Source organism: Drosophila santomea, chromosome 3R (assembly GCF_016746245.2).
Source record: "Drosophila santomea strain STO CAGO 1482 chromosome 3R, Prin_Dsan_1.1, whole genome shotgun sequence".
In the NCBI taxonomy this organism is placed as follows: Eukaryota; Metazoa; Arthropoda; class Insecta; order Diptera; family Drosophilidae; genus Drosophila; species Drosophila santomea.
Genome location: NC_053019.2, coordinates 23,353,451 through 23,380,842, shown reverse-complemented (window position 1 = coordinate 23,380,842; position 27,392 = coordinate 23,353,451). Strand labels below are relative to the sequence as shown.

General features: G+C 46.3%; 1 protein-coding gene across 2 annotated transcripts; it reads left to right on the top strand.

The window, feature by feature from the left end:
- Window positions 1–1,104: 1,104 nt before the first annotated feature.
- On the top strand, window positions 1,105–26,439 carry LOC120453463 (inversin-A). Of its 2 annotated transcripts, none has more exons than XM_039638180.1 (7): window positions 1,105–1,579; window positions 13,657–13,930; window positions 14,467–14,788; window positions 14,850–17,696; window positions 22,694–22,973; window positions 23,047–23,167; window positions 24,296–26,439. In XM_039638180.1, the coding sequence occupies exons 1-7, from the start codon at window positions 1,121–1,123 to the stop codon at window positions 24,649–24,651; spliced, it is 4,659 nt and encodes a 1,552-aa protein (XP_039494114.1). In that variant the 5' UTR covers window positions 1,105–1,120; the 3' UTR covers window positions 24,652–26,439. The 2 variants fall into 2 exon arrangements, with proteins under 2 accessions (XP_039494114.1, XP_039494115.1); XM_039638181.1 differs by lacking the exon at window positions 1,105–1,579 and adding an exon at window positions 12,686–12,786.
- Window positions 26,440–27,392: the final 953 nt, after the last annotated feature.

Here is a 27,392-nt window from a genome sequence, read left to right as displayed (position 1 = left end):
GTAGCTGTGGCTGTGGCAGTAGCAGAAAATTAAATGTAAATCCAGCGAAGGCAACAAACGAATCGAGCTTAATGCCCGGCAATCGCCATCAATGAGCCTTTCCACTCCCACCATACCAATCCAATCCAATTCGAGCTCTTGTGTTTATATAATTTAATTTCGAGTTGCAATCAGCTCGATAGGTTTTTGCAGATTTCCCAAATTTTTTTTTTTTGGTTTTTATGCGCACGCGGATTTAGCTTGAGCATTCACATGATTATTATTTGTGGCTAAAAATAAGCAAGGAATTTCCGTTTCCGCCTGCGGTGGCGTTTTTCAAAAACTATTTTCCACGCGATTTAACAACGAAACTCACTTTGATATCGCGTGAAATGTGCGCCGCTTATGTGTGAAAAGGGAAATTTAAATCAAATTCAGAGACAGTGAATTTTTCATAGCATACTTTAGCGGGCAAAGCGAGCGCGGAGGTCCTGTCAACGCGCTTGTGCGCAGCGGGGGGTGGTTGGGCTGGTATGGTTTTGGGTTGGCAGCTGGATCCCGGCTTCTATCTGTCTATTTCGCTCTTTTGCCAAGCATCAACCTATTCCCGAGATGCCACGACATGTGTGTGTGTGTGTGTGTGTGTATGCGTTGCTCACTCTTTGATAAAAACCGAAATTAATTATTGACGAGAACATTGCCGCGGATGTTGCCTTTGCGTTCGCCCGTTGAAAATTTAAAAGGCGTTCGACTGAAAGAAGCGCACACCGCCACACTCGCACTCCGCAATTCCGTTTCCGCTTAAAAGCACAGAATGTGTTTGCTTTGAACTAGCGAAACTGTCAACGGCAACCGCAAACTATCGGCGGTAAGAAGGACCCGCATCAGAGAAGCCCTTAACCAAGCCAGTTGTGAGCAAACAAATTAGTGTTTAATTATACATAGACAGTGCTGTGGCCAACCCAGCCCAGCTCCACCATCATTAAGCGGGAAAAAATGCATCAAAGCGGCGTAAAATGAGTGAAAAATCCAGCGAAAGCCAACAGCGCAACAACAAAAGGACAACAAACACAAGCACAAAGCCAGGCAGAAGAAAAAAATTGTGGACAAAAAGCGGGTCAGATACTAACCGCATTAGAGGATGCAGAAGCGTCCGAAAGCGGAAGTGAAGCGCGTGACGGGGCCGGCCAAGCCACCTCGTCTGAAGGCCGCCAAAAAGCAGTTGCAGTTCGAGAGTCCGCTGCCGCGAAGGACACGCGCCAAGCATCAGCAGCAGCAGCAGGACCAGCAGCAGGACAACGACCATTCTCCACAGCAGGAAAAGCAGCAGCAGCAACAGCAACAGAAATTGCAAAGGCAAGAGGCAGCAGACAAAGTCATTGCTATGCCGGCCAGCAGCCAGGATGCGGACACGGATGCGGCAGCGGAAGCAGCAGTGGACGTGCCAGAAACAGACCCAGATCCTGCCCAGCTCACAGTGACACAGTCGCAGTCCTCATCCTTCGCGGCAAGAAAGCGTCTCGCCGAGGGCTGCACCAGTCTTATGTACGCCTGTCAGCGGGGCGACATTGTCCAAGTGCTCGCCCAAATGCGCGAAAAGGTAAGATGGAAATGCACTCCAATAAAAACTTACTTGTTACTTTAATTGTTATTCAAAAAAAGCACTAAAGTAACATTTTTTACTTAGTTTTTAAGTTTTCACACAAACATCTAAAAACTGCATATAAAACCTATATAATTAAGTAATCTCTTTTAGTTCTAAGTGCATGTTCTAAAACTATCCAGATAGACTACTTTCGCGCATTGCAACACGTGTAAAGTCCTGGGCGAACAACAAGCCAACTGCGAGTGTGTAATGGAACAGGACTTGCCGGCTACCATAAAGGATAATGGCTAAGCCGAGGCGGTCCAAGCATGACAAGTTGACTTCTTCCAGGTCCTCGCCTCTTTGGCCTCCAAAAAAAAAAACCCAAAAATAAAAACCAGTCATCTTTTTTGGCCGACGACAAAGGCCCAAATCGAGGCAAAGGCGTAGCAAGATTCTAATCTTTTTGCAGTCACGATGAGCCGGCAGAAAGCTTAAAGCCAAAGGGAAAACCCTTTCGAAATCTCTGGAAGTTTGGTAGTGTGAGTTAAGAGGGGAGGGGTCTTTAAATTTCCGTTGCAGTCATTTCGGCGCATTGTTCACAGTTCAGAGCGCCTAATTGCTTCATAAACATTTCTACAACAGGCTGGGCGAGCGCACAACAAAGGCGAGTTGAATTTGAATGCTGTAAATGGCAGGACATTTAAAATTGACAAAATAATCCCCCAAGCTTAGTTATGCCGGCCGAATGGTGAATGCTAAATGGTTCTTCTTCCACTCTTCTACTCAACCTCGCTCCTTGCTCCTTTTGGCCCATCATGACCATCATTTGATTCCGTTTCGACTGGTCCTTCACTTGTCCGTTCGTCCGCTCGTCCTGGTGTCCTCGGCCGTTCATCAAGCGCCTAAATATGCCAATTTCACATTTAATTGAAATTTGAAAAGTTTTTAATTGAACGCAGATAAATTTTCAAGGCCTGCTTTCTGGCTGCTAAAGGAGCCTGGTCATGTCCTCGGAAGCCATTCGTCCTTCATTCCTCTTGAACTTACCCCCTTTCGTGCCATAGAATTGTCATGTTGCTAGTTTTGCAATTATTCGCCAGGCATTGTGAGCTCTGACAAATGCCTTCATTTCCGGCCAGTTGGCGTGCCTTTCGTCCTGGAAATTGATATTGACGCCAAATTTGATGTGAAATTGCCCGACATTGAGTATTGCGCACAGTTCGACAGCAGTGACTTTTTGCGCAAATACTTAGATGAGTTGGGGAAATTTTGGTTGAACCGACGACGACCCCTTCTGCCAGCTTACTCGCTCATGTAATTGGCAAATGACATTTCTGTTGGCCAACCTTGGCCGCAGCACCAAAAATAAAACGACCTTTTCCCCGCGATGCCAAGCAGTTTATTTGCCTGTGAAATATCGCAAATGCCGGCGATTATTACTTACTTTGTGGGTCGCGTTCTTTATGAGCCTCATAAAGTGTAACAGAAATATGGCCGCATTTGGCATTTTCGCTTTTGCCCCGCTGAAAAACATCATCGAGCCAATGAGCGAGCCGGGGCGAAAAATTGGTTTTCAACTTATGGGCAACGAGGCGTATGCGTAATGTGAATGTGCAGTGCTTATGTCAATTACTACCGACGACGGCGCTGTGTTTTCGTATTTTTGGTAAACAAAATCGTCTCGCGGTTCAAGGTTATTCAGTAAATCTGTATATAATTACATCGCCAGTCGCTGACTGATGTTATTAATGTTCGGTTGCGGCTATATCCCTGTCTCGTCCTGTTCTTATTGCTCTGCTTGTTCTTTATTCAGTTATATCTTGTGCCTGCAGGACATATTTTAATTTGTCTTGTCTCCGCATATCTGGTGACTCTCTGTTTGCAGCTTTGATAAGGCCGCCTAAGCTATTAAAAGTTTTAATGTCTTTAATTTTGCCGCCTTCTCTGGCCAACAGTCTCGTTCTATTTATTTGTTGTATTTTTTCCAAAGAATAATTAAACAGCTCCACTTGGCTATGTCGCCTCTGCTTTGCTGTTTTGCTCTTGTGCTGTTTATTTAGCGCTTCTATATTTTTGTGGATCCATTTTAATAGCGCTTATAGTCTGAAGGACCACTTCAACTATGTATGAACTATATGACTGGCTCTCTTTATTGGATTTCTGTGTTTTCGATTTATTGCTGTGTACAACATGGCGTATGAGTAACAACTATTGCAGAGCTGCTGCCCCAAAGCTTCTTATACACACATCGGAAATATATATATATATATATATATATATGTATACTATATATATACAGGGACACTGGCTTTCATATATTGTAGCACAGAACGCTAGTGGCTTCTTGGCTTTTTGAGAGCACTCAAGCAACATTCATCGACGTTGTTTACTCGCCTGCTATTGTTTTGCTTAAACTTTTCATTGATGTTGGTTTTTCCAGCCACCCTTCAATATCTTGGGCTCTCGTCTTTATTGTCTGCCTGGTCTGTCGTTGTTGTTGCTGCTTCTGCTGCTGCTGCTGCTGTTTTTACCAATTAAGACTTAATTTCTTAGAAAATAAAACTTTTTGGCTCCTGGCATTGTTGCTGCTGTTCCTCTAAAATCCCCAAGCTCTGTGCCCGCCTTTAGTTAATGTTAATGGCGTAATTGTCCCACCTCCGGAGGTCACTTCTCGCTGTTGTTCAGCAGCTACGTGTAGCTACTGCCTTCAACTTTAAACCGCAATTTAGCCGAGAGTTCGAAGCTGAAGTTTTACACCGCAAGTTGGTAATTGTATGTCTATCTAAGTGTGCGTGTGTGCGTGTGCCGCTGCCTGGCATCCTTCAGATTGCTGCAGGTGTGAATTATTTATTTTCACTTAAGATTTGAAGCGGTGCGGTGGTCCTGGGTCCTGCTCCTTCTTTTCACTTCACTCGCAGTGTCCCAAGCTGCTGGCCATTGGCTCCTTTTCACGTTGGTGCTTTAAGTGAAAGTTTTCGTTGAAAAGTCAGCTGCAGAAGTTGATTTAAGCCAACCGAGAGCCGCAAGAGGCTCTTTTGTTTGTTGCAAATAACGTAATAACAAAACAACCGGGCAACTTTGTGAGGTAGTGCTGAATAGAGTTGATGCCTCCATTTTTGCATGTCTTACGGAGATCTTAGCAGGCATACAAAATGTTCCACAAAAATTACCAGAGCTATAATAAATATGGAAATTAATAATGCAACGTATTGTTTGTCACCTCAAAATCACCTAATGTTTGGCGCATACTTTTAAGGTTAATAAGGCATATGCCCAAAGTCAATCTTAGCAAACAGGGTATGCTGAACCTAAGGGAAAAGCAAGTGGGAATTTCGTTGCGATCCTGGAAGTGCCCCAAAAGTTGTCGTTCAAAATTAATTTGTTATTCAAAAAGCCTTGTGTCTTTCCCTTTAAAACTGAAGCACCTAGTTGTTTAGGGACTGAACAGTTTCCATTAGCTGCTACCCATTGACCTTCAGTTGGCATTTTTAATTACGCCCGTTCATAGCACTCTTTCCATTCCTTTCCTGACTCCCCTCACTTTCCTTGGCCATTGCCGCTCAATCAACGTGCAAATTATTATCAATTTGGCCGAAATGGCGAAAGGAGGCGAAAGGAGGACTTGGTGGCTGTTGCAATCGGATCCTTTTCCGGTGCCTTTGCTCCGGCCACGGCTTGGTAATTTTAATTGCGATTTTTTGCCACCCTTTTTTTTTTACTCGGCAACTGTAACACTGCAACTGCTCAACACGTTTGGCACATTTTGTTGAAAATTCATTAAAAATGACGTCGAAAAAGTTTGCATTTCGCCCAGTTTGCTCCCTCGCTTATTCTGTGTGAGTAGCACTGGCTTTTCAATCGTTATTTCATTTGATTTGCCTTTGCCATTGCCTTCACATTCAGATTACTTCACGGTATCTGTTTAACTTCGCAGTCGCCGTTGCAGTCATTTGAATTTTTAATTAATCGCTCGGCTGTTTGTCGAAAGTCAGGTGAGGATGGAGATAAAGCCAGAAACAAGTAGCGATTGGAATCCAATCAGCGCCAAAGGATCCCACTGATTGGATCGAAATATTTGGCCAAAAACTGACCCCCGACATTTGCATGCGATTTCGGACAGTTTTGCATGTCTGAATACAATTAATTAGGCAGCCTGCCGAGGCCCAAAAATAAATGTCGAAATAAAAGTCTGCGTTACCAACGAGTTAAATTAATGGCAATGGGTGCTGGTTTGAGGTTTTCGGTCATCATCAGAAGTTTGCCCCCAAACCGAGCGTCACTGGGCTAATTGAGCACAAAAACCCATTTCCAATTGGGTGGAGCCTCGAACTTTGGCCGCCGGACCATATGCGTCGGCTAAGCCGGACAGCTGTCCAATTAATTAGAAACCACCAGAAATAGCAGACGGACTATGACGAGGATGATTCTCTCTCTCGGTTGAGTCGACTCAACTGACCAAAGTTTGCATTGGCAAATTAATTACTGAAATCGTAGAAATTTGTCTTGCAATGGAAGCCCACAACTGTTTGGCTTTCGAGATGACTTCCTGGCCAGAAGTTGCCATGCTTCCAGCTTCCAGCTCCCAGCTCCCAGCTGTCCAGTTCGGCCTGGTCGAAGTTGCAGTCCAACTGGAGTTGGAGCACATAGGATATCCGTGTATGAATTTGTATCCTCCTGCAACTCCTGCCCCTTTCTGCGCCTCTCTGATACGCCAACATTTTTGCTCAAGGAAGCGCCCGGCGGGCTAATCACATGAGAGGTCCGGGCAGGACCAAAAACTTTTGCCTCGGCATCCAACAATATTTGCTCCGAGTGCATAATGACAGTCAAAGTTGACACAAATGAGCATAGCTTGTTACTAATTTTAATGCGCTTCGGTGCACAGTTGGTCCTGCCATGGAGGAGGTGTGGAAGGGTATATGTCCTGGCTGGGTATTTGGGTTTCGGAGCGGGGGAGGATAGAGGATAGAAAGTTTTTGTTGCGGAAATTACTCGGAATGCGGGGACTGGCTGGTTATGCATAATTTTTAATTGACCAAGTGAAGTTCGCCAGCTCTGAGTTTCTAAAATATTTTGCAAGTTAATTCGATTTGGACAAAACTTGAGCCATGACTTACAACTTACAACTTGGCCAATGAATTATGCAGGCGACATGGACGCCAGCTCTTGGCTCTCATCCCTTTTTACCCATCTCCAACCCATATTTGCCATGTTTTCAGCTGGGTCTCCGTGTAAAGTATGCATGAGCCGTGTACCCGGAATTGAATTGCCGTTAAAGCGGGAAAATTGCTCATGATGTTTAGCAAACAATCTACCACCTGAGATTGGAGATTGGCAGAGGAAAAGTGGCCGAGGTGTTTTCCAACAGCTCAAACCGCCGGAAAAGTTTGTAGATCAAAATGAAAGTTTGCCGTTGTTGTTAATCCGTAGCACGGCATAAAAACTATGCGAAAGTTTAACTACACAGCGAAGGGAGTACAGGTAAGCAGGATTCACGATTCCCGAGGACTCTGGGATTCCGGATTCAGGATCCAGGCACCAGCAACCAGGCACCAGGCACCCGGATCCCGGATCCCGGCACATGGCATAATAATAATCCGTGCGGCAAACCTTTTGATGAGTTCAGGCCAAAGCGGATGAGAAAAGCGGGTGTGGGGGGTCGGTAAAATGGCGCTTTTAGGGGGGGCCCCGAGCCAAAGTAGCTGTAAATAATTGCCAAAACTACTTAAGAATGCTGCACAGTGAAACGCTTCCTCAAGGATCAGCAGGTGGGCTGCCAACTGGCAAGGATTCGCCGGGGCAAAGGGTTTTTGCCAAAGGTAGGATAGAGATGCCGCAACAAAGAGCCCGATGCCAGCCAACTGCAGTGAACGCAGCCAAGCGCTATTGTTGCTGCAGCCGTTAACGTGGCACTAATTAGAAGTATAAAAGGTGCCACAACAACAGTTAGAGAGCAGCAGCATCATCCTTGTTCTTCCCCCCCTTAGTTTTCCCCTCGCAACTCACCTGTATATGTATGAGTATGTCCTTGCCACCTGCCTGAGCAGCAGTTAAGCTTTGTCTGTCGAGCATGAAAATTATAGTTGCGGCTGTGGCGTTTGCCGACTTGAGACACTGCCGCGCCCACATTTTCGCCTACTATTTGTATACGAGCTGCCGTTTCTGGTTGTAGATCAAAACAGGGGCGATACGCGGGGTTGCTAAACTCAAAATGCCTAAATTAACGATTTTAATTGAATTGAGCACTGTGATTGTCAACCACAAATGGTTATTTTCATTGAATGATTATAAACAAATATTCCAAACTTGAAAGCATAGATTTAACCAAATAAGGCAACACCTAAGTTGCAGTTTTCTAATTATAAAATCGGAATTATTTGCATAATTAAACTTAAGCCTCTGAAATGTTTTTTTTGCATACGCCCCTGACTTCATGCGGTTGCTACCTGCGCACTTTGCCGCTTACGTTAATTAAAATACATCTTAAGGGGCCGGGCAAATGTGATTAACATATGAATGGCGCATTGTGCGCATAAATTTGCCATTGAGCAGGACACTGCCTTGTGGCTTCTGTGCCCTGTGGTCACTTGACATCTTAAGCGTTGGAGGACAGGCCGCAGCGGTTGCGACCTCGAGGCGCCCGTAAAAGAGTTTCCGGTATTTGGGCGCTGTACGGTTTTATCCTGGGGGTTATCCTTCTGCCGCAGGACGCCTGTTGTGCTGGGCGCCTGTTTTCGGGATGCTCCAGCCTTTTAATGTGCCATTCTCCAGACGCGTCACACATAATTATGGCGGATGTGCTGCCCAACGAAGCGCTAAGTCGAATTCTCGGTTCTCCTTCGTGCCCTGGCCCACAGCCACCCGGAATCCCCAAGGATACCCAAGCCCCACCTCCACCCCTACGCCCCAAGATGCCAGTTGCCATTTGCGCCCTTTCATGGCACTCAGGCCATGCATGTATTTTATTTTTTATGCATTATCATGTAACTGTGTGCTTGCTGTTATTGTTGCGGCGGCTGCGTCGTCTTTCATTATTATTTATGCTTTATATATATTTGTACGCACTTCCTGACTCTGCTGAGCACCCCATGGAACTTGGTTTGTGGGTGCGTGTGCCACACGGCGTATGCGTCATGCACGCCTACATGCTCCTGAATCAAAGGAGTAGAAACGAACACATCCTATGACTTCTGCGACCATACTTCCATCTTCATCTACAGCTCCATCTCCATTGCCATCTCATTGTTATGCTAATGGCCTACGATATATGAATAATAAGCCCGGCCAGTGCGCGACTGCTGACCGCTGCGTTTGAGACTGTGATTTCGAGCAGATCCTGTGGGTCCTGTGGAGTTTGTCCTTTGGACGACGACGATGACAGTTGTCGCTTCAGTTATGCAAATGCCGAAATGGAGGAAGTCGTCGTCGGACACAAGGGAAGTGGAAGTGGTCGAATATTTGATATCTTTATATATGTTTTTCGAGAGCAACGCAAATTGTTTTCCCCTGTTTCTGCAGGTCTCACCCATTCAGATGTGCTCGTACTGTTTGCATAAAAATCAGATGGTCCCTTAAGCCTCGTATGCCTGTTGGGTTTGCAAAAACCCAAAGGAAGTTTTAAGTTTAGTTGTCGTTACGGCATTCCCGGAAGCTCTTAAAGGCAGCAGCCGCATATGAACAACACGTGCATAAGGCTGCCAAAGGATCCAAAAGGATGAGCAGCCCGGATCGAGATGAGCAATCGTAAAATGTGAAATTTTATGTCTTCACCAGGCTAACTGTTGCTTGACTGCTTTTTTGCCGGACTGCTGCCATAAATCGTGACTCGTGCCTTTTAATGCTCACCTTTTGGGTTGTTTTGTAGCTCATTTGCCATTAATCTGGCGAAACTAAAAGCGAGATTACCAAACGCAGATGGGCTAGCTTGCCAGTTTTGTTTAGCATATATAACTCCTGGCTATATAAAGTAAATTATGCACCCTATTAGGGTCTAAAATTAAAGCACAGCTTTGTGCAGATAACTTTGTTTATTTGCACTAGCGTACTATTATCCTTATTGGACAACTTAATCTAATCTAAGTATTTTGATTACAGCATTCGAAATAGTGGTCCAATTATGGAATGTTATACCTCGTTGAGTTCGTAACTAAATTTCCAATCGAACGGTGTTTTCAAAAAAAAAATATATTTATTTCAAATTTTTTGCATTTTAGATGATGTTACCCCTTACAAAAAATGCGAAAAAAATTATTTTAACAAAGCCGGTCAAAAAGTGATTTGGTTGGTTAGTATTGGTAATTAGGAGTAAAAAAATGTAATTCTTTTCGCTTTCTGACCATTTTTAGTCAAATTATACCGAAAATACCAATCAAAAATATTGAAATTTGGCGAAAATCGATTTTCTGTTTATTTGCGTAAATAATTATCATTATTTTGATCACAGCATTCGAAATAGTGGTCCAAATATGGAATGTCATACCTCGTTGAGTTCGTAATTAAATTTCCTATCGAACGGTGTTTTCAAAAAAAAATTCTTTTATTTTCACATTTTTTGCAATTTTTGATGATGTTACCCCTTACAAAAAATGCGAAAATTTGGCCAAAAATTATTTTAACAAAGTCGGTCAAAAGGTGATTTGGTTGGTTAGTATTGGTAATTAGGAGTAAAAAACTGTAATTATTTTCGCTTTCTGACCCTTTTTAGCCAAATTATACCGAAAATACCAATCGGAATGTTAAACCTCGTTGAGTTCGTAAATAAATTTTTAATCGAACGGTGTTTTCAAAAAAAAGATGGACCTTTATGTAATGCATTTTGACTACAAAATATTTTCTGCTTTAAAAGATGGATCTTAATGTAATGCATTTTGACTACAAAATATTTTCTGCTTTAAAAGATGGATCTTAATGTAATGCATTTTGACTACAAAATATTTTCTGCTTCACTTGCTGTTCTTTTCTGAATCCTAAGTATACCTCTGGAAATTATGATCTTTCTACCATTGTTGTGACCCCATTTTTACGCGGCCCAAGCACGTTTTATTTGTTTAAAGAACTATTAAAATGGCATAAACAGGAACTCGAATGGCGATGGCAATCGCCTCGTGTTGGCCAACTGGAATGGCGGGCAGTTGGACTGGTGGACTGTTGGACTGGCTAACTGGCAGTGCCAAAGTTTTATCTGGCCAAGAGAGGGAGGGAAGGGTGGGTATTGGAGGGGGCCAGCTGGTGCTGCCCCTTTGGAGCGCATTGTTGTTGGTCGTATTTGATTATCGCATTTCATTTTGTGTCGGGTGAATGTAGAAAGTTGAATGCAAATTTGCATGACACCAACAGAAGCGGCCAGTGGGTGGCAGCTGTTGTGGGTGGTCGAAAAACGAATACGGACGGCAACAATCACACCAACCATCATCATCATAATAATAACAAAGCAGCCAGAGGAGCAGAGAGCAACAATGCCCCATCCTAAGGTCCGTTTTTATTTTTCAACCATTGTGTGTTCGGGCCAGCGGAATGCTGGGCGATGGGTTGTCAAAGTTTTTAGGTATCATTTCAGTTTATTTGAATTATTCATAATCCGGACGGCAGCGTAAGAAACAAACAGCAACTCAGACAACTCCGAACCGCCCGGCCAGCAGAAAAGCTGAAAAAGCTGAAAAAGCTGGCCCAAAGATAAGGGAAGCAGCAAATAAAAATCATTCATTGTAAACATTTTCCCCTTGCTGCCAAAGTTTTTGGGCAAACAGAAAACAAAAAAAGGCAAACGTAGCCGCAGCTCAAATTCGATTCAATCAACAGAGAGAAATATGAAAATCCCACAGATCCCAAAGTGCCGGAAAAAAAATGTGAACCATTTTCGGTGTAGAACTGTAAATTAAGTGAAACATTAAATATTTAACTTGGGCAGAATTAACTTTTGGGGTTTCATAACCGAGTGGTTTGCACCTGTTGAGTCCTTGCCGTACGACCTGTGAATCCTTTGCTTCCATAAGAAGCACTTTCTCTGCCCAAAAGTAATCCCTTCAAGTGCGCCCATGCAACACGCAAATGCCTAATAGTCAAAGTTCACCATCTTTTGTTGTTCTTGCCACAAGAGTTTCGCCTCACTTTCTTCCACAGCTATTGAGCTCTTGTTTGACTCATGCTAAAATGTGCAATAAATTGAGCACTTCCCGCGAATCCATACCCCTGGTGCGGGAGAGGGGGGCTGGGGGGACAGGTGAGAGGTGAAAGGTGGCCTCCACTCGACAGTTTTATGGCAGTCACGCGATATCCTTTGCGCGATATAAATAGAAAGGCAGCGTGCCCGAAATGTTTGTAAGAATTGAATGTTGGTTAGAAAAGCAACACAGTCAATCAATCAGCCATACTGACAAGATAAACACCAGGTGCACTGGAAAAAAGGCCCCTTAAGGATTAGGAAGATACAAAAATATTACTTTGAATATTATATATCTCTTTTGACTTGTCAAAACATTTAATAGGATTCAGCATTTGGTTTAAAATTAAGCCATGTTAAAGTTTGCAGTTTAAGGCAAATTACCACAATTTGCCACCATTTAACCAGGAATTGTCGAAGTTTTGCGCAATAGCTTTAAGAAACTTTGTAGTACCTTAAGTAAAAGTCAGTTTTGAAAGGGAACTTTTTCATTTTTTCGAGTGAATGGACAGATGGGCGGTGAATGAAGAGGCGCGGAAGCAGCAGGAAATTAGCACAAACTATGCCGCAAGAAAAGTTAGTTGCGAAGCCTAATAAGCGGCGCCCATGGGCGCCCCACAAAACGAAAGAGGACTGTCCACCCAAGCCCGCCCACATTCATCCTCATCATCCGCCCTGTTGGCCGACGATTTGCCAACGTTTTCACTTTCACATTTGCGTGCTGCCGCTGACGTCGCTGCCTCTGCCGCTGTCGCTGCCTCTGTCGCCGTCGCTGCCTCAGCTTGTGTTGGCGTCGCTGTCGTCGCATTGCGAATTCCTGGCGGCAGCGGGCAAAGTTTTAGCATACTTTTCGGCGGCGGCGACAGTATTTTTTGTGCACTTGACATGTTTTGACACGCTGCACGCTCCACGCGCCACGCTCGTCGCTCCTACCCGAAATCCTTTGGCCCAAAAAAGGACGAAGGCGGGCCGAGGCTCCTGACTGCCAGGACGAGCCATGTTCACCGCGCCGCTGGAGTTTGATATTGTTTTGCGCGCCAAAAATGCAAGCGATAATCTGGTGAGCCAACACACCACCCCAGTCCTTAGCAACTCACCACGTTGCCCAGGACAACCACTTCCAGTCCTTTTGGGGCAGAACCCACCCCATTCCTTGCAATTGCACCTTCCAGGCGTCGTTGTTTACATTTGTTTACCAACGCTGTGTTGTTGCTTTAGTTACTGACCAACGGCGTTTGGCAAAAGACCATTTTTTTCACGACTGTTTCGTTTTTTAAGTGTGACTGCAATCATTTTTGCATGATTAACGCGAGAATATGTTTAATTATTTATTGGCCGGCCATTTTTGTGGCATCGCATTAAATGCGCTGCCGGCGGAGGTGTGATGCGTTTGGAAAAAGTAATTGCTTTTGCCCAATCAGCCACTCGACACTCGGACACAAAAGGCCTGGCTGACAACCAATCGACCGAGCAACCACCACCACCACCACCATCAGCAACAACAACAACAGCAACAACAGCAACAACTCGCCGGTTAAACAAACAACACAAACAGCACAAAGAACAACTACAACAACACTCGATGCACACACTTATATTCCACCAAAATATTTGCTGGCAATTAAGCCGGAGACTGTGAAAATTACGCGATCCATCAAACGCTGCCCGGCGGCAAGTGGTAGGGGTGGGGCAGAGAGGGGAAAGGGGAAAGTGCGGGGGGTATGTTCAGATGCAAATTGATGCAATATGCAAATGGCATTTTAATTAGTTTATTAATCGGCTGCGGCCTCAACTCAGCAGGTGCAATCGCACCGTCCGGCCATAATTTTCCGGCGGGCGAAGTAATTAATTTTTGACCCCACCCCCCTCTCATTCCACTTAACTAACTAAAGTGTTTCTGCATTTTTGCATCCATTTCATCATTGGACAGCCGGAATTGCTGCGGCAGCGGGACCGAAGCCACCGCAACGCGCTGCACTACTGTGCCGTCCAGGACTCGGAGAGGAGCAAGGACCTCGTGGCGGCCGCCAGCATTGCGATCGCAGCCCCCGAGCTGCTGGAGTCGGCGGACGAGGATGGCTTCACGCCGCTCCACCTGGCCGTCATCCAGGGCAACCTGGCCATGGTCAATCTGCTGCTGGCCAACAAGGCGGAGGTGAACGCGGTGGACAATGAGGGCCACTCGGTGGTGCACTGGGCCACAGGTGAGTGTGAAGCTGCCAACGCACCAAAGTAAACTTTTCAGCCTAATAGAGACTAACAGTTCTATTTATTTATGTTCCACTACTGTAACTGTCTTTTCACACAAAACCTATTGATTTAACAGCCATTTTTATTGGTTGTCCATGAGTAAACTATTTTTGTTTGCACTACTTTATTTAAACAACAATTTGTTTAACAGCAGTTAACACTTGGCCTAGAAATATTTACATTGAACTGACCAAACAAAAAGCTGCAGTAATAGCATTACAAATACTGTTTCAACAATTGGTTTAGCACCGCATGAATTCTCGAATTAATTACAACTAAAAAGTAACTCATTTGTTGACTAGAAAAATGACAATTAATCCATGAGCACTGTCATGAACTATTAAACGTGATTAATGTTTGCGGACAATGGCAAAAAAAATTGTAATTAACTTTGGTTCTAGTTGCAAACATATGTTGATGGAAATTCCTTATCATTATGATTTAATTTTTACAAATATTTTTCCTATAGTAATTAGATTATGTTTTCCAGTTTGTGGCGAGGTGGAGTCCTTGCGAGCGGTCCTGGCAGCAGGAGCCAGTGTGGCGAAGCCCGACGCCAATGGTGGCACTCCGCTGCACTATGCCGCCCAGATGTGTGGCGCCAGTCATGATAGCAAGCAGCAGGCCAGTTCCAGCACCAGTTCGAGGCTCTCCCTCGAGATTCTGGGCATCCTGCTCTCCCATCCACAGAGCAGTGTCGATGTCCAGGACAAGGATGGTCGCCAGCCACTGTTGTGGGCGGCATCAGCGGGCTCGGCGAAGGCAGTGATTGCCCTGGTCAAAGCGGGTGCCCGCGTGGAGTCGTCGGATAAGTGGGTTTACCAGGTTGGCTCTCCTGATTTCACAGTTAATGCTTTCTTGTAATGCTTTCAGAGATGGCCTCACTGCCTTGCATTGTGCTGGTTCCCGGGGACACACCGAGTGCATTGACACCTTGATTGGCCTTTGTGGTGCTCCCACGGATCTAATCGATTCCAATGGCTGCACAGCTCTGCACTATGCCGTAACGTTGGGCCACGCAGATGCCACGGCCAGATTGCTGGACTTGGAGGCTGATCCCAATCGGCAGGATCGCAAAGGACGAACACCTGCCCACTGCGGCTGCTCCAAAGGTCAGTTCGAGACCTTGAAGTTGTTGAAAGAGCGTGGTGCCAATCTTTGGCTGCGCAATGCCAAGGGTGATCTGCCGCTGCACGAGGCCGCCGCCTCCGGGAGAAGGGAGCTCCTGGAGTGGCTACTTAACCAGCGGCCCAAGCAGGTGAACACCACCAGCAATGATGGACGCAGCCTGCTGCACATTGCGGCGGCCAATGATTACACCGACATGTGCAAGCTGCTGCTGGACTACGGAGCAGATGTGAATGCCGTGTACCGGAATTCACGTGGATTGGTCCTAACCCCACTGGATGGAGCTCTGCAGCGTGGTCACCGCTCCACGGCCAAGTTCCTGCAGGCCAACGGCGGTCAGCCGGCCAACAAGGTGAGATTGTCGAGCAGAAGGACTGGGAATCCCTTTCACGAAACGAACGCCACTGACATGGTGAGACCCCTGAGGTATGTGGAGAAGGAGGAGCTGCACGATCTGCGCAGCTCCAAGAAGTACGTGGTGTACCTAAAACGCTCCGATTCGGATAATGGAAACGGGAATGGTAAGGAGGACGAACGAGATGGGGATTGCAGTTGCTCGGAGCAAACTTATCGCAAGGAGCAGCGATTGAGGCACGTCTGTCGACGGCACAAGAGAAGGCAACTGAGGAGGCGCACCAGCAGTTGTGGCGAGTCCAAGCACGAGCGGTGCAGCGAGATCTGCCGCTCCAAGAGCAACATCGAGATTCGGAGGCGAAAGTCCAGGGAGCGGTATGCCAGCTCCAGTGAGTGGGAGGAGGAGAGTGCGGAGGACTCCTGCGAGAACTGTTGCTACCACAAGCGGCAAAAGGATCGAGTGGTTAGCCGCAAGCGTTCCACGTCCTCCAGGAAGTCAAAAAACCGAGACAACAGCGACCGGGACGAGGAGAATCACGCGGCACACTCATCGCCGGAGAAGGGTTCGCGGAAACCACTCACTGTCAATGGGGACAACCAGACTGGAAACGGCAAGGATCAAACCAGTTCCAAGGAACGACCACCATCTGCCAGCAGACATCAAACGCCACCCACTAAGGAGGGAACCTTCATCAAGTCCCCAACACAGAGCGCTCAGAGTGAAAAGTCCGGACAAATGGATAACCTCTTGGTGGAGGAATCTCATGCTGTTGAGCTGACAGATGAGGAACAGGAGGCAGCCAAGTCGGTGGTCACACAGGTAGACGTGCATCACGATGCAGAGGAGATTCAAACTTCCAAATCTTCCGAGGAAGCACCAACTGCAGAGGAAAATGGTAAGGAGGAGCATTCGGAGCAGGAAGTCAAGCTCCAGCTGAGTGAGGAGGAGACGCAGTTGGTCTCGAAGGAAGTGGAGCAGGTGATCAAGATAGCAGCCACTGCGCTGAGCAGCGAGTCCAAAAGCTCCAGTGAGGAGAAGTATGTCGAAAAGGACCTACCCAAAGAGCAGCCGGAAGAGGAGGTTAAGGAACACCAAAAACCTGCAACCCCATCTGCACCAGCCCCTCCGCCAGCCACATCTCCACCAGAACCCAAGGAGGAAGCCGCAAAGCCACCACCAAGTGCCGCAGAACAACCACAGCCTAATGCCAACACGGCCGACGGGATGGAATCTGCGGCTGTGGAGCCAGTGTCTGTTGGCAAAAAACCCGATCAGATGGAGCAGGCAGCAGCCAAGCCGAAACCAAATACCAATCCTAGTCCCACACCTCCGCCCACCGCTGCTCCACCCGCTCCACCCACTGCAGAGCCCAAAAAGCCACCGGCAGCACCACAGCCACGCCCATCCACAGCCCAAACGCCCACGCCGCCCCAGCCGGAGCCACCGCAAAGGGAACAGGAGACGAGGCGCTCTTTTACACTTCTGCCTTCCGATTCGGCGGACGATGACCCAGTTCTGAATCCAAATTCAAATCCAGCTGCCTCGGCCTCCGATGAGCCGGCCGGTGAACGGAAATCGAGCTTCCAAGTTCTGAAAAGCGATGACTCCCTGGATGAAAGCACCAAAAGAACTGGACGCAAGGTTGACTACGAAGCCGGCAATCAGGTCTTTAAGGTGGTTGGCGATGGGGCGTCTGCCGTCCAGCTGCCCAGTGCCGCGGAGCTGGAGAAGATGGACTACGAGTATGAGGAGTACGAGGACGAATACGATGATGATGAGAGGGATGGCATTGATCCGGAGCACGATAGTGCCTTGCGTCGCTTTCTCAGCAGTGGCAATCGACATGGAGTGGGAGCTGGAGCAGGAGCAGGAGGAGCAAACATGGCGGATGACGCATGTGAGGGCAATGGAAGGAAGCGACGCCTCAAGAAGCGCGTGCGGAGCGGCAACAAAACGCGCAGCAATTGGAAGAACTCTCAGGATTCGCGCGATGGCAGCAACATGGCTTTGGCCACCACCAAAGACCAGGACTCGGGTTTCGAGCCCAGTCCGCGGGCAGAGCGCAGCAAGATACCCACACTGCGGTCCGCCCACACCGCCCACATGCCGCGTCGTCCCATCTACGCCACTTTGGACGGACGCTCCTGCAGCAGCCGCATGGAGAACCGCAAGCCGGGCGACAAGGGAGCCTGTGACATGGGAGCCGTCACCCGCTCCATACAGCGCAATATTAGGAGGTGAGTACACTGAAAAAAGTTATAAAAAATCTTAAAAAAAAATTGAAAGGGTTTCAAAACCAAGTGTAAGTGTGCAATGCAACATAAAGAACACAGACACAATAATAACTCATTTTAAGGCGAGTGACTTTAGTTTAATCGATGAATTTGATTTTAATTCAATTGATGGTTTCAAAAGGATCATCGCCTTTGAAGAAAATAACTTCAAAGTACTCCAGAAAATAAGTACAAAATCGATATATGCAAATGGCATTCGTTAATGCGAACTTATAAATTATCCGATTTTTCGCCGGTAAACGAGCAATGGAAGCGGTACAGATTGGCCGTGATTGCGGGGAGTTGCGTCCTGGTCACGGGCCCGGCGGAGTTGATGGCGAGATTCATTCATTTAAATTAATCTGCAGGCAGTTAGTGGCGCCAACGAGGCTGCCTTTTTGGCCGTAGATTTATTTACTTGATGCTTGATTTTAATCAACTTGAATGTCGTCCCACTGCCCGGCACTCGCATCGCATTATATCACGCGCGCACTTCGGCTCTACAGTTGCGGCCACGGGGTCCTCTTAATGTAATCAGACTGGCCGAAGCATGCCGCCTTAAAGTTAATTTAGCCAGGGATTTAATAGCCCAGGCAGCATTTCTCATTTCTTTTCTTGGTCCTTGTACGAAGGACCTGACTCCATTGTTGCGCTGGTCAGCAAATAAATTGCCCAGCTTCCGTTCGCCATAAAAATGGGCGCTTTAAAGTTATTATAATGCGGTTAAAGGCAATAAACGCGGCATTAATGTACATTTTTCGTGTACTTGAGCATGAACTATGTGCTGCTGTACGTGGATTTTAAGCCTCGAGGATTAACGTTTATGATAACAGGTGGATGAGGTGCTTGTGACACATTTATTGGTGACAACAGCTAAATTCGCTTACTCTTACGCCCCATCAACTGCCTTAATTACCTCAACAAATGAAAAAAGGAAAAATGTTTGGCTTGGTCATTCGAAGCGTAAATCATAATTTGGTCAAGTCCAGAGCACTGTGGTAATGTCCTGGCTGATTTATTCCAGTGCCCTCGAATGGCCCAAAAATCTCGTCCGCTGCCAAACCGCTCTTGTCATTAGCCGTAATGCTCATTTCCGGCAAAGAGTTGCTCATTTTAATTAGCCAGCTGCACGGAATCGGGGCAGAGTTCCGGAGAAAGTGGCGGAGAAAGTGGTGAAAGTGGCGAACGGTTGCGGGAAAGGATGCCCACCTGCGGTGGGATATTTTGTTTATGCGGAAACTTGAACAAAATATGAAAATTAGCCGCAAGCAAACAGTCGTGCTCGCTGTGAAGCAAAGTCTTTGGCTCCGTTTTACAACTCACTAATGCTAATTGTAAATGGAATTAGTGCAGATTAGCGAGAGCATTTTTAGAGGTCCTCGAAGGCAAGGACGATTAGCATTTGTGTTCGCTCTTCGTTGGCCGCGTTGTTTCTGGAAAATCCTTTTGTGTGCCTCCCGGGGATTTCCCAGGCATTTCCCGGCATAGACTCACACTAGCAATTAAAGCCAAACCTCGTGTGGAACTGATTTAATTTTGTCATTCATTTTGGCGTTGGTGTCACGGATCGATGTCGTAAGCTGTTGCTCAAACTTAAAAGTCAATTGTATTTATATATGGTATTTGCATAAGCCGGGACCGCCAAACTTAATTAAAAAGCGTAAGCTGACTTTTATTAATTTTGCTAATCTGCCTTGTAGCCCATGAATAAATTTGCAAAACATTCACCGAGAAAGAAAAACAAAACAAAACAATAACGTAGCGAAAACAGAAGCGAAATCCGGCCGGCGAGCGCATTTCATAAATAATTCTTTCCACTTGACTAATGAAAATATTTAACTCGGCTGTTTGCATAAGCCGTAGCGAGAAAACCAAAGCGAAACGCCAGGAAAACGCGAGGAAAACGGGAGAAAACGGTACATAACTGGAGAAAACCAGCGTCATGTTAAGGTTTCGACAAATACACGGCGTATACGCAATATACGAAGTATACGCAAAACCGAAAGTCAAACAAGTGTCTTGCTCAGCAACTTTCCGAACAAGTTCCTCAACAAGTCGGCGGGGTGAGTCAATTAATTCCTGAAGACTATATGGTTGGCCATCCAGGGGGTGGGGGGTGGAAAATCCAAAAAGAATTTACTTCGCCAAAGTAAAAAAAAAAAGGAAAATAAAAAAAAAGTAAAAGTAAAAAGTGAATCCATAGCTCCCAGTCGAATACTTTGTGCGGTGGATGGGTGTGTGTGTGTGTCGACCAGAAAAATACCATGAAAAGTGTGTAAATAGAGACTTTATTTTGTTTCGTATTTTTCATTTTTCATTTTCCATTTCTCGTTTTATTTTTTGCATTCGCATGCTTTCACACAGAGAGACCCATCCGGGCAACTTTATTCTGTTCTGTTCGCTTTGGCTCCGAAGAGATTAAAATTTTATCTGACGCATAAATTAAACAAATAACTTACCGTTGCTGCTTGTTGTGTGCGAATTTTGCGTGTCCCAAAAGCAGCAGCACAGGTGAGATTTGGGATTTATAATGTGCGCTCACGTAATTGACGTTGTTAAATATTTGGATTTCGTTTTTCGTCCCGAAATGACCCGACTCCAAGTTTATCTCTTGTCCTTGGGCCTGATTTCCTTTTTTTTTTGGTTTTTTTGGCAGAGCGGGTGGCATGATGGAATTAGCCATATTTGTTCACCGACTTTAAAATGTTGATTCTATCATCAGTGGTAGTTGCTTGGGAAAATTCATTAAACTTTGAGCGTTTAGCTTAAGTCGTAGCCAACCGATTTTCTTGGTTTTCCCTCGCAAATCCAGACAGCCAGCTCACTCGGTCACTTGGCCAAGTTGAAAGTTTGAAGCACTGGCTCAAAAATATATAGCCGTCATGAAAAATGAAGCGCTAAAGTTTTTGTGAGCCGCAGACTTTTCGCGAATTTCCAAGGGGTGCGACTTTGTCAACACTTTTGGCGGCCATCGATTTTCAAATGGAAGTCGTCTTCCGTGGTCTACAGTTGCTAACTGGAAAACCTGGTACTGGGTACCCTGGATATGCAGGTATGCTGGTATGCAGGCCACGTCATTCTGGATCCTTCGGCGTGTTCGTGGGCCAGCCATTAACACTTGGCAAGTGGTTCGCGCAACGCTTTTGTGCTGCTTGTGCGGCACAAATTGCTGGCGGGCGGGACACTCGTTGTTGCAACTTGTGCAGCGCTTAATTTCTTTGCATTTTGTTGTCGTTGTCAGTTGGAAAAGTGAGAGCTGCGCCTATCCCAGCGCACTGATGGTGATGGTGGTGATGATGGTAGTGATGGTGGTGACGGTGCTGACTTTGCCGACGGCGGGTTTTCCACTTCATCCACTTTGCCTGCGCACTGCGTGCACTTTTTGCCTGTCACATTTGTGTCGCAAACAGGAAGAGGTGGCACGTGGGCGGCTGTCAGTCAGTGGGTCTTACGGCCGGTGGGACAGTTGGTCGCTGCGAGCGTTGCAAGCAGTGGAAAAATGTGCCACACAAAATCAACGCGCACAAGAAAATGAAATGAAAGTTGTACTAGGCGAACGTAGAGCGGAAACGGAAATCAGTGGCAGTGGCACAGGCGATGGGCGTGGCGGTGCGGCGGGAAAGTGGGCGAATAAAAAAAAAAATATGCCAAGGACAGTATTGCAAAAAGTATTTGCACAAAGCGAAAGACTTGCAAAGAACTCAAGCGCAGCCGAATGGAGCCAAAAGCGAGGCGTAAAATTGAAAAGCGCTTCGGCAAACAACTGATGGCGATGGTGAAGATGAGGATGAGTATGGTGGCCAAGATGGGCCATGGCCATGATGATGATGATAAAGACGGCAATGAAGATGAAGGCGACGATGACGATGACGATGGCGATGACCACCGATGATGACCACTGGTGAGGCAGCAAAACAAGCGGAAGAACGCTGCCGCGCTTTGAAGTCCGTTCTAGGGGGATTTCTGTTAGCTCCTTGGCCAATTTATTACGCAGCTTTTGGCTCACAAGGATTCTTACCTATTTATTGCCTGCCTTTTCAGCTATCCAACCATCCGACCAACCAACCATCCATTCCACGAGCAATGAACTTTTGTTTCAAAGTCAAATTGTTTTGCATAATTTCGCGCAGCGCAGCCAAGTGGCGAGCAGTGTCAAGCGGTCTCGTCCTCATCCTCCTCCTCATCCTCCTCCTCATTTCCAAAGGCAGCTGCCGTTGGGTAAATAGTTTTCGAAAACGCTTCAGCTCCGCCGCATGTTTTTTTTTTTTTTGCACTCCAAGTGCCCTCGACAAATTTGCTTAGTTTTTTCGGTGAATGCGCCGCTTCTCTTGCAAAAAGGCGAAAAGGCTCGGACGTCATTCGTTGATTTAGAAGAGTCGAGTTAAGGGAGCAACTTTCGAGGGGGCACCCAAGATGCATATCCTTATCCGCATCCTTGTGCCCCTCAAGCGCTGAAAATTCGCTGTTTACCTAATTTTTAATAAAATTTCTAATAACATTTTATGGCTTAGAGGGCGCCGTCGGTGGCTTTAATTTGACTCGCTTCGTTTATGCTCGCTTGCTCCTCTTTTTTTTCCCCGTCCGTTCCTCAATTATTAATAGAATTTTTTCCGCGTACGCACTTTAGTATTTTTGAAATTTTAATAACATGATGCCTTTTTATTGCGCTACGGCCTGGATCCTGGATCCTGAAGTAAGCGGAGAGGAAGGTCCTTTGTCAGCTGAACAGCGGGCGGCGAACTGCCTTTGTCTGTGACTCGCGAAATATCAAAATGACAATTTACGTACATTTGCTAACATTTATTTTGCAAAGCCCCGGCACACTGATTCTTATTCTCATTCGCATTCGGATTCAGATTCACATTCAGCTTTAGATTCAGAATCTGCAGATGATGGGGACAATGGGGAACGGGCGCTGGCACTTTTTGTTCATGGCTTTCAATCTCCTCCCCCATTCGCAGATATTACATGGAGCGCAAGATCTTCCAGCATCTGCTGGAGCTCAAGTCGCTGCAGATTCGCTCCAGTAAGCTGAACGAGGCGGTGCTGGTGAAGCGGGCGGTGGATGACTACCACAAGTCCTGTGTCCTTTTGGGCGGCGAAACGGGCACGCGACTCAGGCGCTACAACTTCAGCGAGTACACGTTCAAGAACTTCGAGCTCTTCCTCTATGAGACGCTTAAAGGACTCCAGCGTCCCGGCACCAACAACTTCCAGAACATCAACGAGGTGTACGAGGAGGTGGGTCGCTGATTAAGTGCCGCCCATCCAGCTGGCTCATCCAATTTTCATCAAATTGTCATCCCATTTTCAGGCGGAACGCCGACTGAGTCCGGATTACAATGCCTACGAGAAGGCGCTGCAGTGCACCACCAAGACGCACCGATGTCTCCATGCGGCCCATGCCTACACGGGAATACCTTGTGCCGCTTACAGTAAGTAGTCTATTTGAGAGCTCTCTAAAAAAAAAACATCTTAGCTTATTTAAAAGTTCAAAAGCGAACAATGCTTAGCTGTATACAAAATCTTGGCCGATATCAAGCATTTTTAAACCTGATTTAAAAGTACATACAAAAGTTTTAAGTAAATACAATTTTTGTTTATTTTCAATCATTTCCTTATCTCACATACTATTAGTTATCAAATTTGTTTGAAGCAAAATTGCTTACGTGGTAAATTTCCAATAACATATCAAAGTAACTAACTTAAGGATTAGTAAGCATAGCAGTTAGATAAAAATGTGTTTATATAGCAGAATCGGCTTTTTTTAGATTGGTAAAATATAGAATTGACAGCACTGACAAATTATTCAAAGAGTCGGAATATTTTTGTTTTTTGGCTTTGGCTTTTACTTTTTTTCCTTTGCTGCCTCGTCTTGCTGCTCCGCCGATTTGCTCGAGGGCTCTAAGCGGCTCTGTGCAAGCGTGAAAAATGGCACCAGACAGACTTTTGGCCGGGCCAAAGAGTCAAATCGTTGGCAACACTTTCGCTGGGGAAAAAATGGAGAGTGGGTCAAGCGGGAAGGGGGCGGACAATCGGACAATTGGACACTCGTATTCAAAGCATCTACTTGGCCGGCTGCCGGGCATAAAAATATAAATCCTAATTACGAGCAGTTTATTCGGTGCGGGGGCAAATTAAAAAAGAAAAAGTGTTCTCGACCCGGCTTTCTGGATTTCTGGCTTTTTCAGTTTTTATTACGTCTTCAGTCGCCTGCTTCACCGCTGGATGCTGGAGCGGAATGCTGAAAAGGATGCGTCGGGCTTATGCCAAATTAAAAACGCATTTATATTACCGCTCGCAACCGCTCGCCTTCATTAACGTGCCCTTGTTGCTGCACAGTTATTTTGCTGAAAGTAGCTATGGTAATCCCGCCGAGATGGCTGCTAATCCGGCACCCAGAAATGGGTTACCAGGAAGCGCCACCATTTCTTATTACCAGTTGTTTTTGCCCATGCAATTTAGCTGAGTGTTGCACCGGCAGGACACCTGCCAGGCGTGCGCTACGATCATCAACTGGAATCATTAATCTAATGTGTGTCAACGGTTCTTTGCATTTGCAGTACCCATGATGAATCACCACACGATGCCAAAGTTCGGCTTTGGACCATACAAGAAGACCGGCAGCGTGAGCAGCTTCTTCCTGCCCAAGATCCTGACCAGCGGCCGCGCCTCCAGCGGCCGAATGGGCGGCATGGGCAGCGCCAGCGGTGGACGCTGTAACCACAAGGTGGCGCTGGAGTTGTCGCACGGCAAGAACAAACAGCTAATTTCACTGCCCGCGGAAAAGCTGGACAGCAACAAACGATATTACGTCACGTTCACAGTGAAGGACTCCTCGGGGCCATCGGCGTACCAGCAGCAGCAGCAGCATCAGCAGCATCAACAGCAGTGCGGCAATTCCGCGGGCGGCAAGTAGCGCCCACCGGCGGCGTACTTGCCACATGCGAGTGCGTATACGTAATGTGGCGCACGGTGCGTATACGCCATCGGCCATCATCCGCGGGTTCCAGCGCCCGCATCTACAGGCTGCATGTGCCACTGCTACGGCTGCTGCTGCTCCAAATGCATTAAAACAATGCCATCGCGCAACATTTTGTGTCGCTGCTCCCGCCGTTGTTGTTGCCATTGTTGTGGCCACCCGTTGTCCGCGTTGCCTTTTTTTTCCATCCGCTTCCTGTCCTGATGCTGTAGTAATGCCACGGAAAATGGGGACTTATGCAGGGTGGACTATATACCCTTAACTACCTATTAGGTTGTTTTCATCTCTTAAACACCAAAAATTCTTTGGCGTCTTAAAAAAGAGAATCAAAAATAACTTATTTAAATTGTAACTTTCATAGCTTGCTGCTTATTTATATTTATTGCTGATAACAGGTAACTTTCATAGCTTGCTGCTTAATATTATTTATTGCTGATAACAGGGTATTTGCATGTCCAGTCGATAGCCTTACAGCACCGCTGTTGTTTCTGCTGCACTTTAAGATGGCCAACTGCTGATAATGGATGATGGCTCTGCTCTGCGGCTGTCGGTTGAAGTTGTCACGCCAGCAGCGATGCAGGCAGCAATGGCAACGGCAGCGGGAAAAGCAAAAGCAAAAGCAGAAGCACCAGCAATTGCTAAGGCAACGGCAGCTTAAATTATGTGGTCCTCCAACCCCGGACAGTTCAGATGTTCAGTTGTTCAGTTGTTCAGTTGCTCAGATGTTCAGTTGCTCAGTTGTTCAGTTGCTCAGTTGTTCAGTTGCTCAGTTGTTGGGCTCTCCAGCTTCGCGCTGCGTTGTTTGCCTGTATTTCGTATTCTTTTTCGCCGTCCGTTTGTTTGTTTGTCCGTTTGTTTGTCCGTTGGCACTGCCGCTGCGCTTTTATTTCAGTTTTTCATTATCATTTTTTTGTCGCAGTCGCTGGCTCCTGTTGTTCGGGGGGAGGAATGGTGGCTGGCATGCTCCTAATGCCGCAGATAAGCGTTGTTATTAACGCTCGGCTTACCAGGACTAGGAGACAGGCGTGAGGACATGCCGCCCATCGTCGCTTTTGTCCACAGAAAGGACATGCAGGAGGAGCAGGGGGAGCAAGAGGAGCAGGGGGAGCAGGAGGAGCAGGGGGAGCAAGAGGAGCAACAGCAGGAGAGCAACAGCAGCAGAAGCTAAAGCAGATTCAGAATCAGCGAATGAATAAATGTAAAATATGTACCGTGCATTTCTTTGGCATTTCAACATTTTTACTTTATTTGCAATTTTATTTACTTGTCTGCTTGTGCGCTGAGTGCGCCCCTTGCATCCCATTTTCCCCTACCATACCATACCATACCGTACCATCGCAGCCAGCCAAGCCATTCAAGCCGTTGTTTGTTTGTTTGCTTACTTGGCGCTGAGTGCATTGTAAATGGAGAATAATTGCATTGCATACAAAAAGCGTCGCGATTTTTAAATTGTATAAGCGAACAGGAGCAGTAGCATCACCAGCATCATCATCATCAGCAGCAGCAGCAGCAGCAGTAGCAGCACAGGAGCAACAGCAACGTGCGCCGTAAAATGATTTCTTTAAATATCAAATTATAAGAGCGGAATGCATAATAAATTCCGCACTTTGAAGCGTTCTCGTTCCGCATAGACCTAAGGCAGCTGTTGCAAAATAAACGTTGAAAATGTCTAAATTGAGACGGCAGTTTCGTGCATTTCGCACACTCTCAAACCATCACCACACGTGGCCGTAGTCAAAACAATGTCAAAAAACAGACTCCTGCGCTCAAACCACCAACCCAACCACCCAACCACCCACTCAACCACTCACCACCCACATGTCCTTGGCATAGATGCGAAAAGCGGGCTGATTGCTCGCTTCGCAGGCGCCGGTATCATTATTTCAGCATCTGCCAAAACGACGACGACGAGGACGACGACTACTGCCGCTGACAAAAGGAACAGGCTGGCAAAAAGGAAAACATTTTTACGGCATTCTCGGCATTTTGGCAGCCACCTTCACTTTCCACTTTCCACTTTCCCCCCTTTTGGGGTTTTTTGCTAGTACAACTGGTTGGCATTCTTATGGCTGCCATGAATGTCAGTCGTTGGAAGTGGCTCCAACATCTGCGGCGTCCACTGCAGCTGTCAGCCAGCCAGCGATCGCAATAATCACCGGGCTCAATCGAAGCCATTATGAGTAAGAGGCAAACATTCGGCTATCCGACTGCTAATTGAATTCCAAACGGGCACATGCACTGGTCTCCATTTTCCATTGGCCAGTCGGACAGCCACAAAGTAGAGATGACCACTGGCGCAGAACTGGCTAGATCAAGGGTTATAAACATAATGCAATTTTAAATTTTATGTATAGAATTTGTGGAATAAAGAATTATGTTACTATGCTGTCGCCTTTTAGTACCTTATTCGATTGATAAAAGATGAAAGCAAATTTAATACGTTATTAGATTTATAATATATGATTTATATGCATATTTAGTATCTCATTTGCAATGGTTTTTGTAACGAAAGAATTCTTTAATTTTAATTATACTTTAAGTCTCTCAAGCCATTGGCCCGTCTGAGCCTTTTTTAATAGGCCATCAAAATATTTCGATAATAGCCAGACTGTCAGACGCAGATGACGCACTTGGGGACCCCTGAAAAATCCCTATTTGACCAATTTATAGCTGAAGAG

What these genes read in the sequence shown, in the direction of transcription:
- LOC120453463 (XM_039638180.1), top strand. Translation starts at nt 1,121, where the DNA reads ATGCAGAAGCGTCCGAAAGCGGAAGTGAAGCGCGTGACGGGGCCGGCC. An exon ending in CGCGTGGAGTCGTCGGATAA is followed by an intron (nt 14,789 to 14,849) that starts GTGGGTTTACCA and finishes TAATGCTTTCAG; the next exon opens with AGATGGCCTCACTGCCTTGC. An exon ending in AATACCTTGTGCCGCTTACA is followed by an intron (nt 23,168 to 24,295) that starts GTAAGTAGTCTA and finishes TTGCATTTGCAG; the next exon opens with TACCCATGATGAATCACCAC.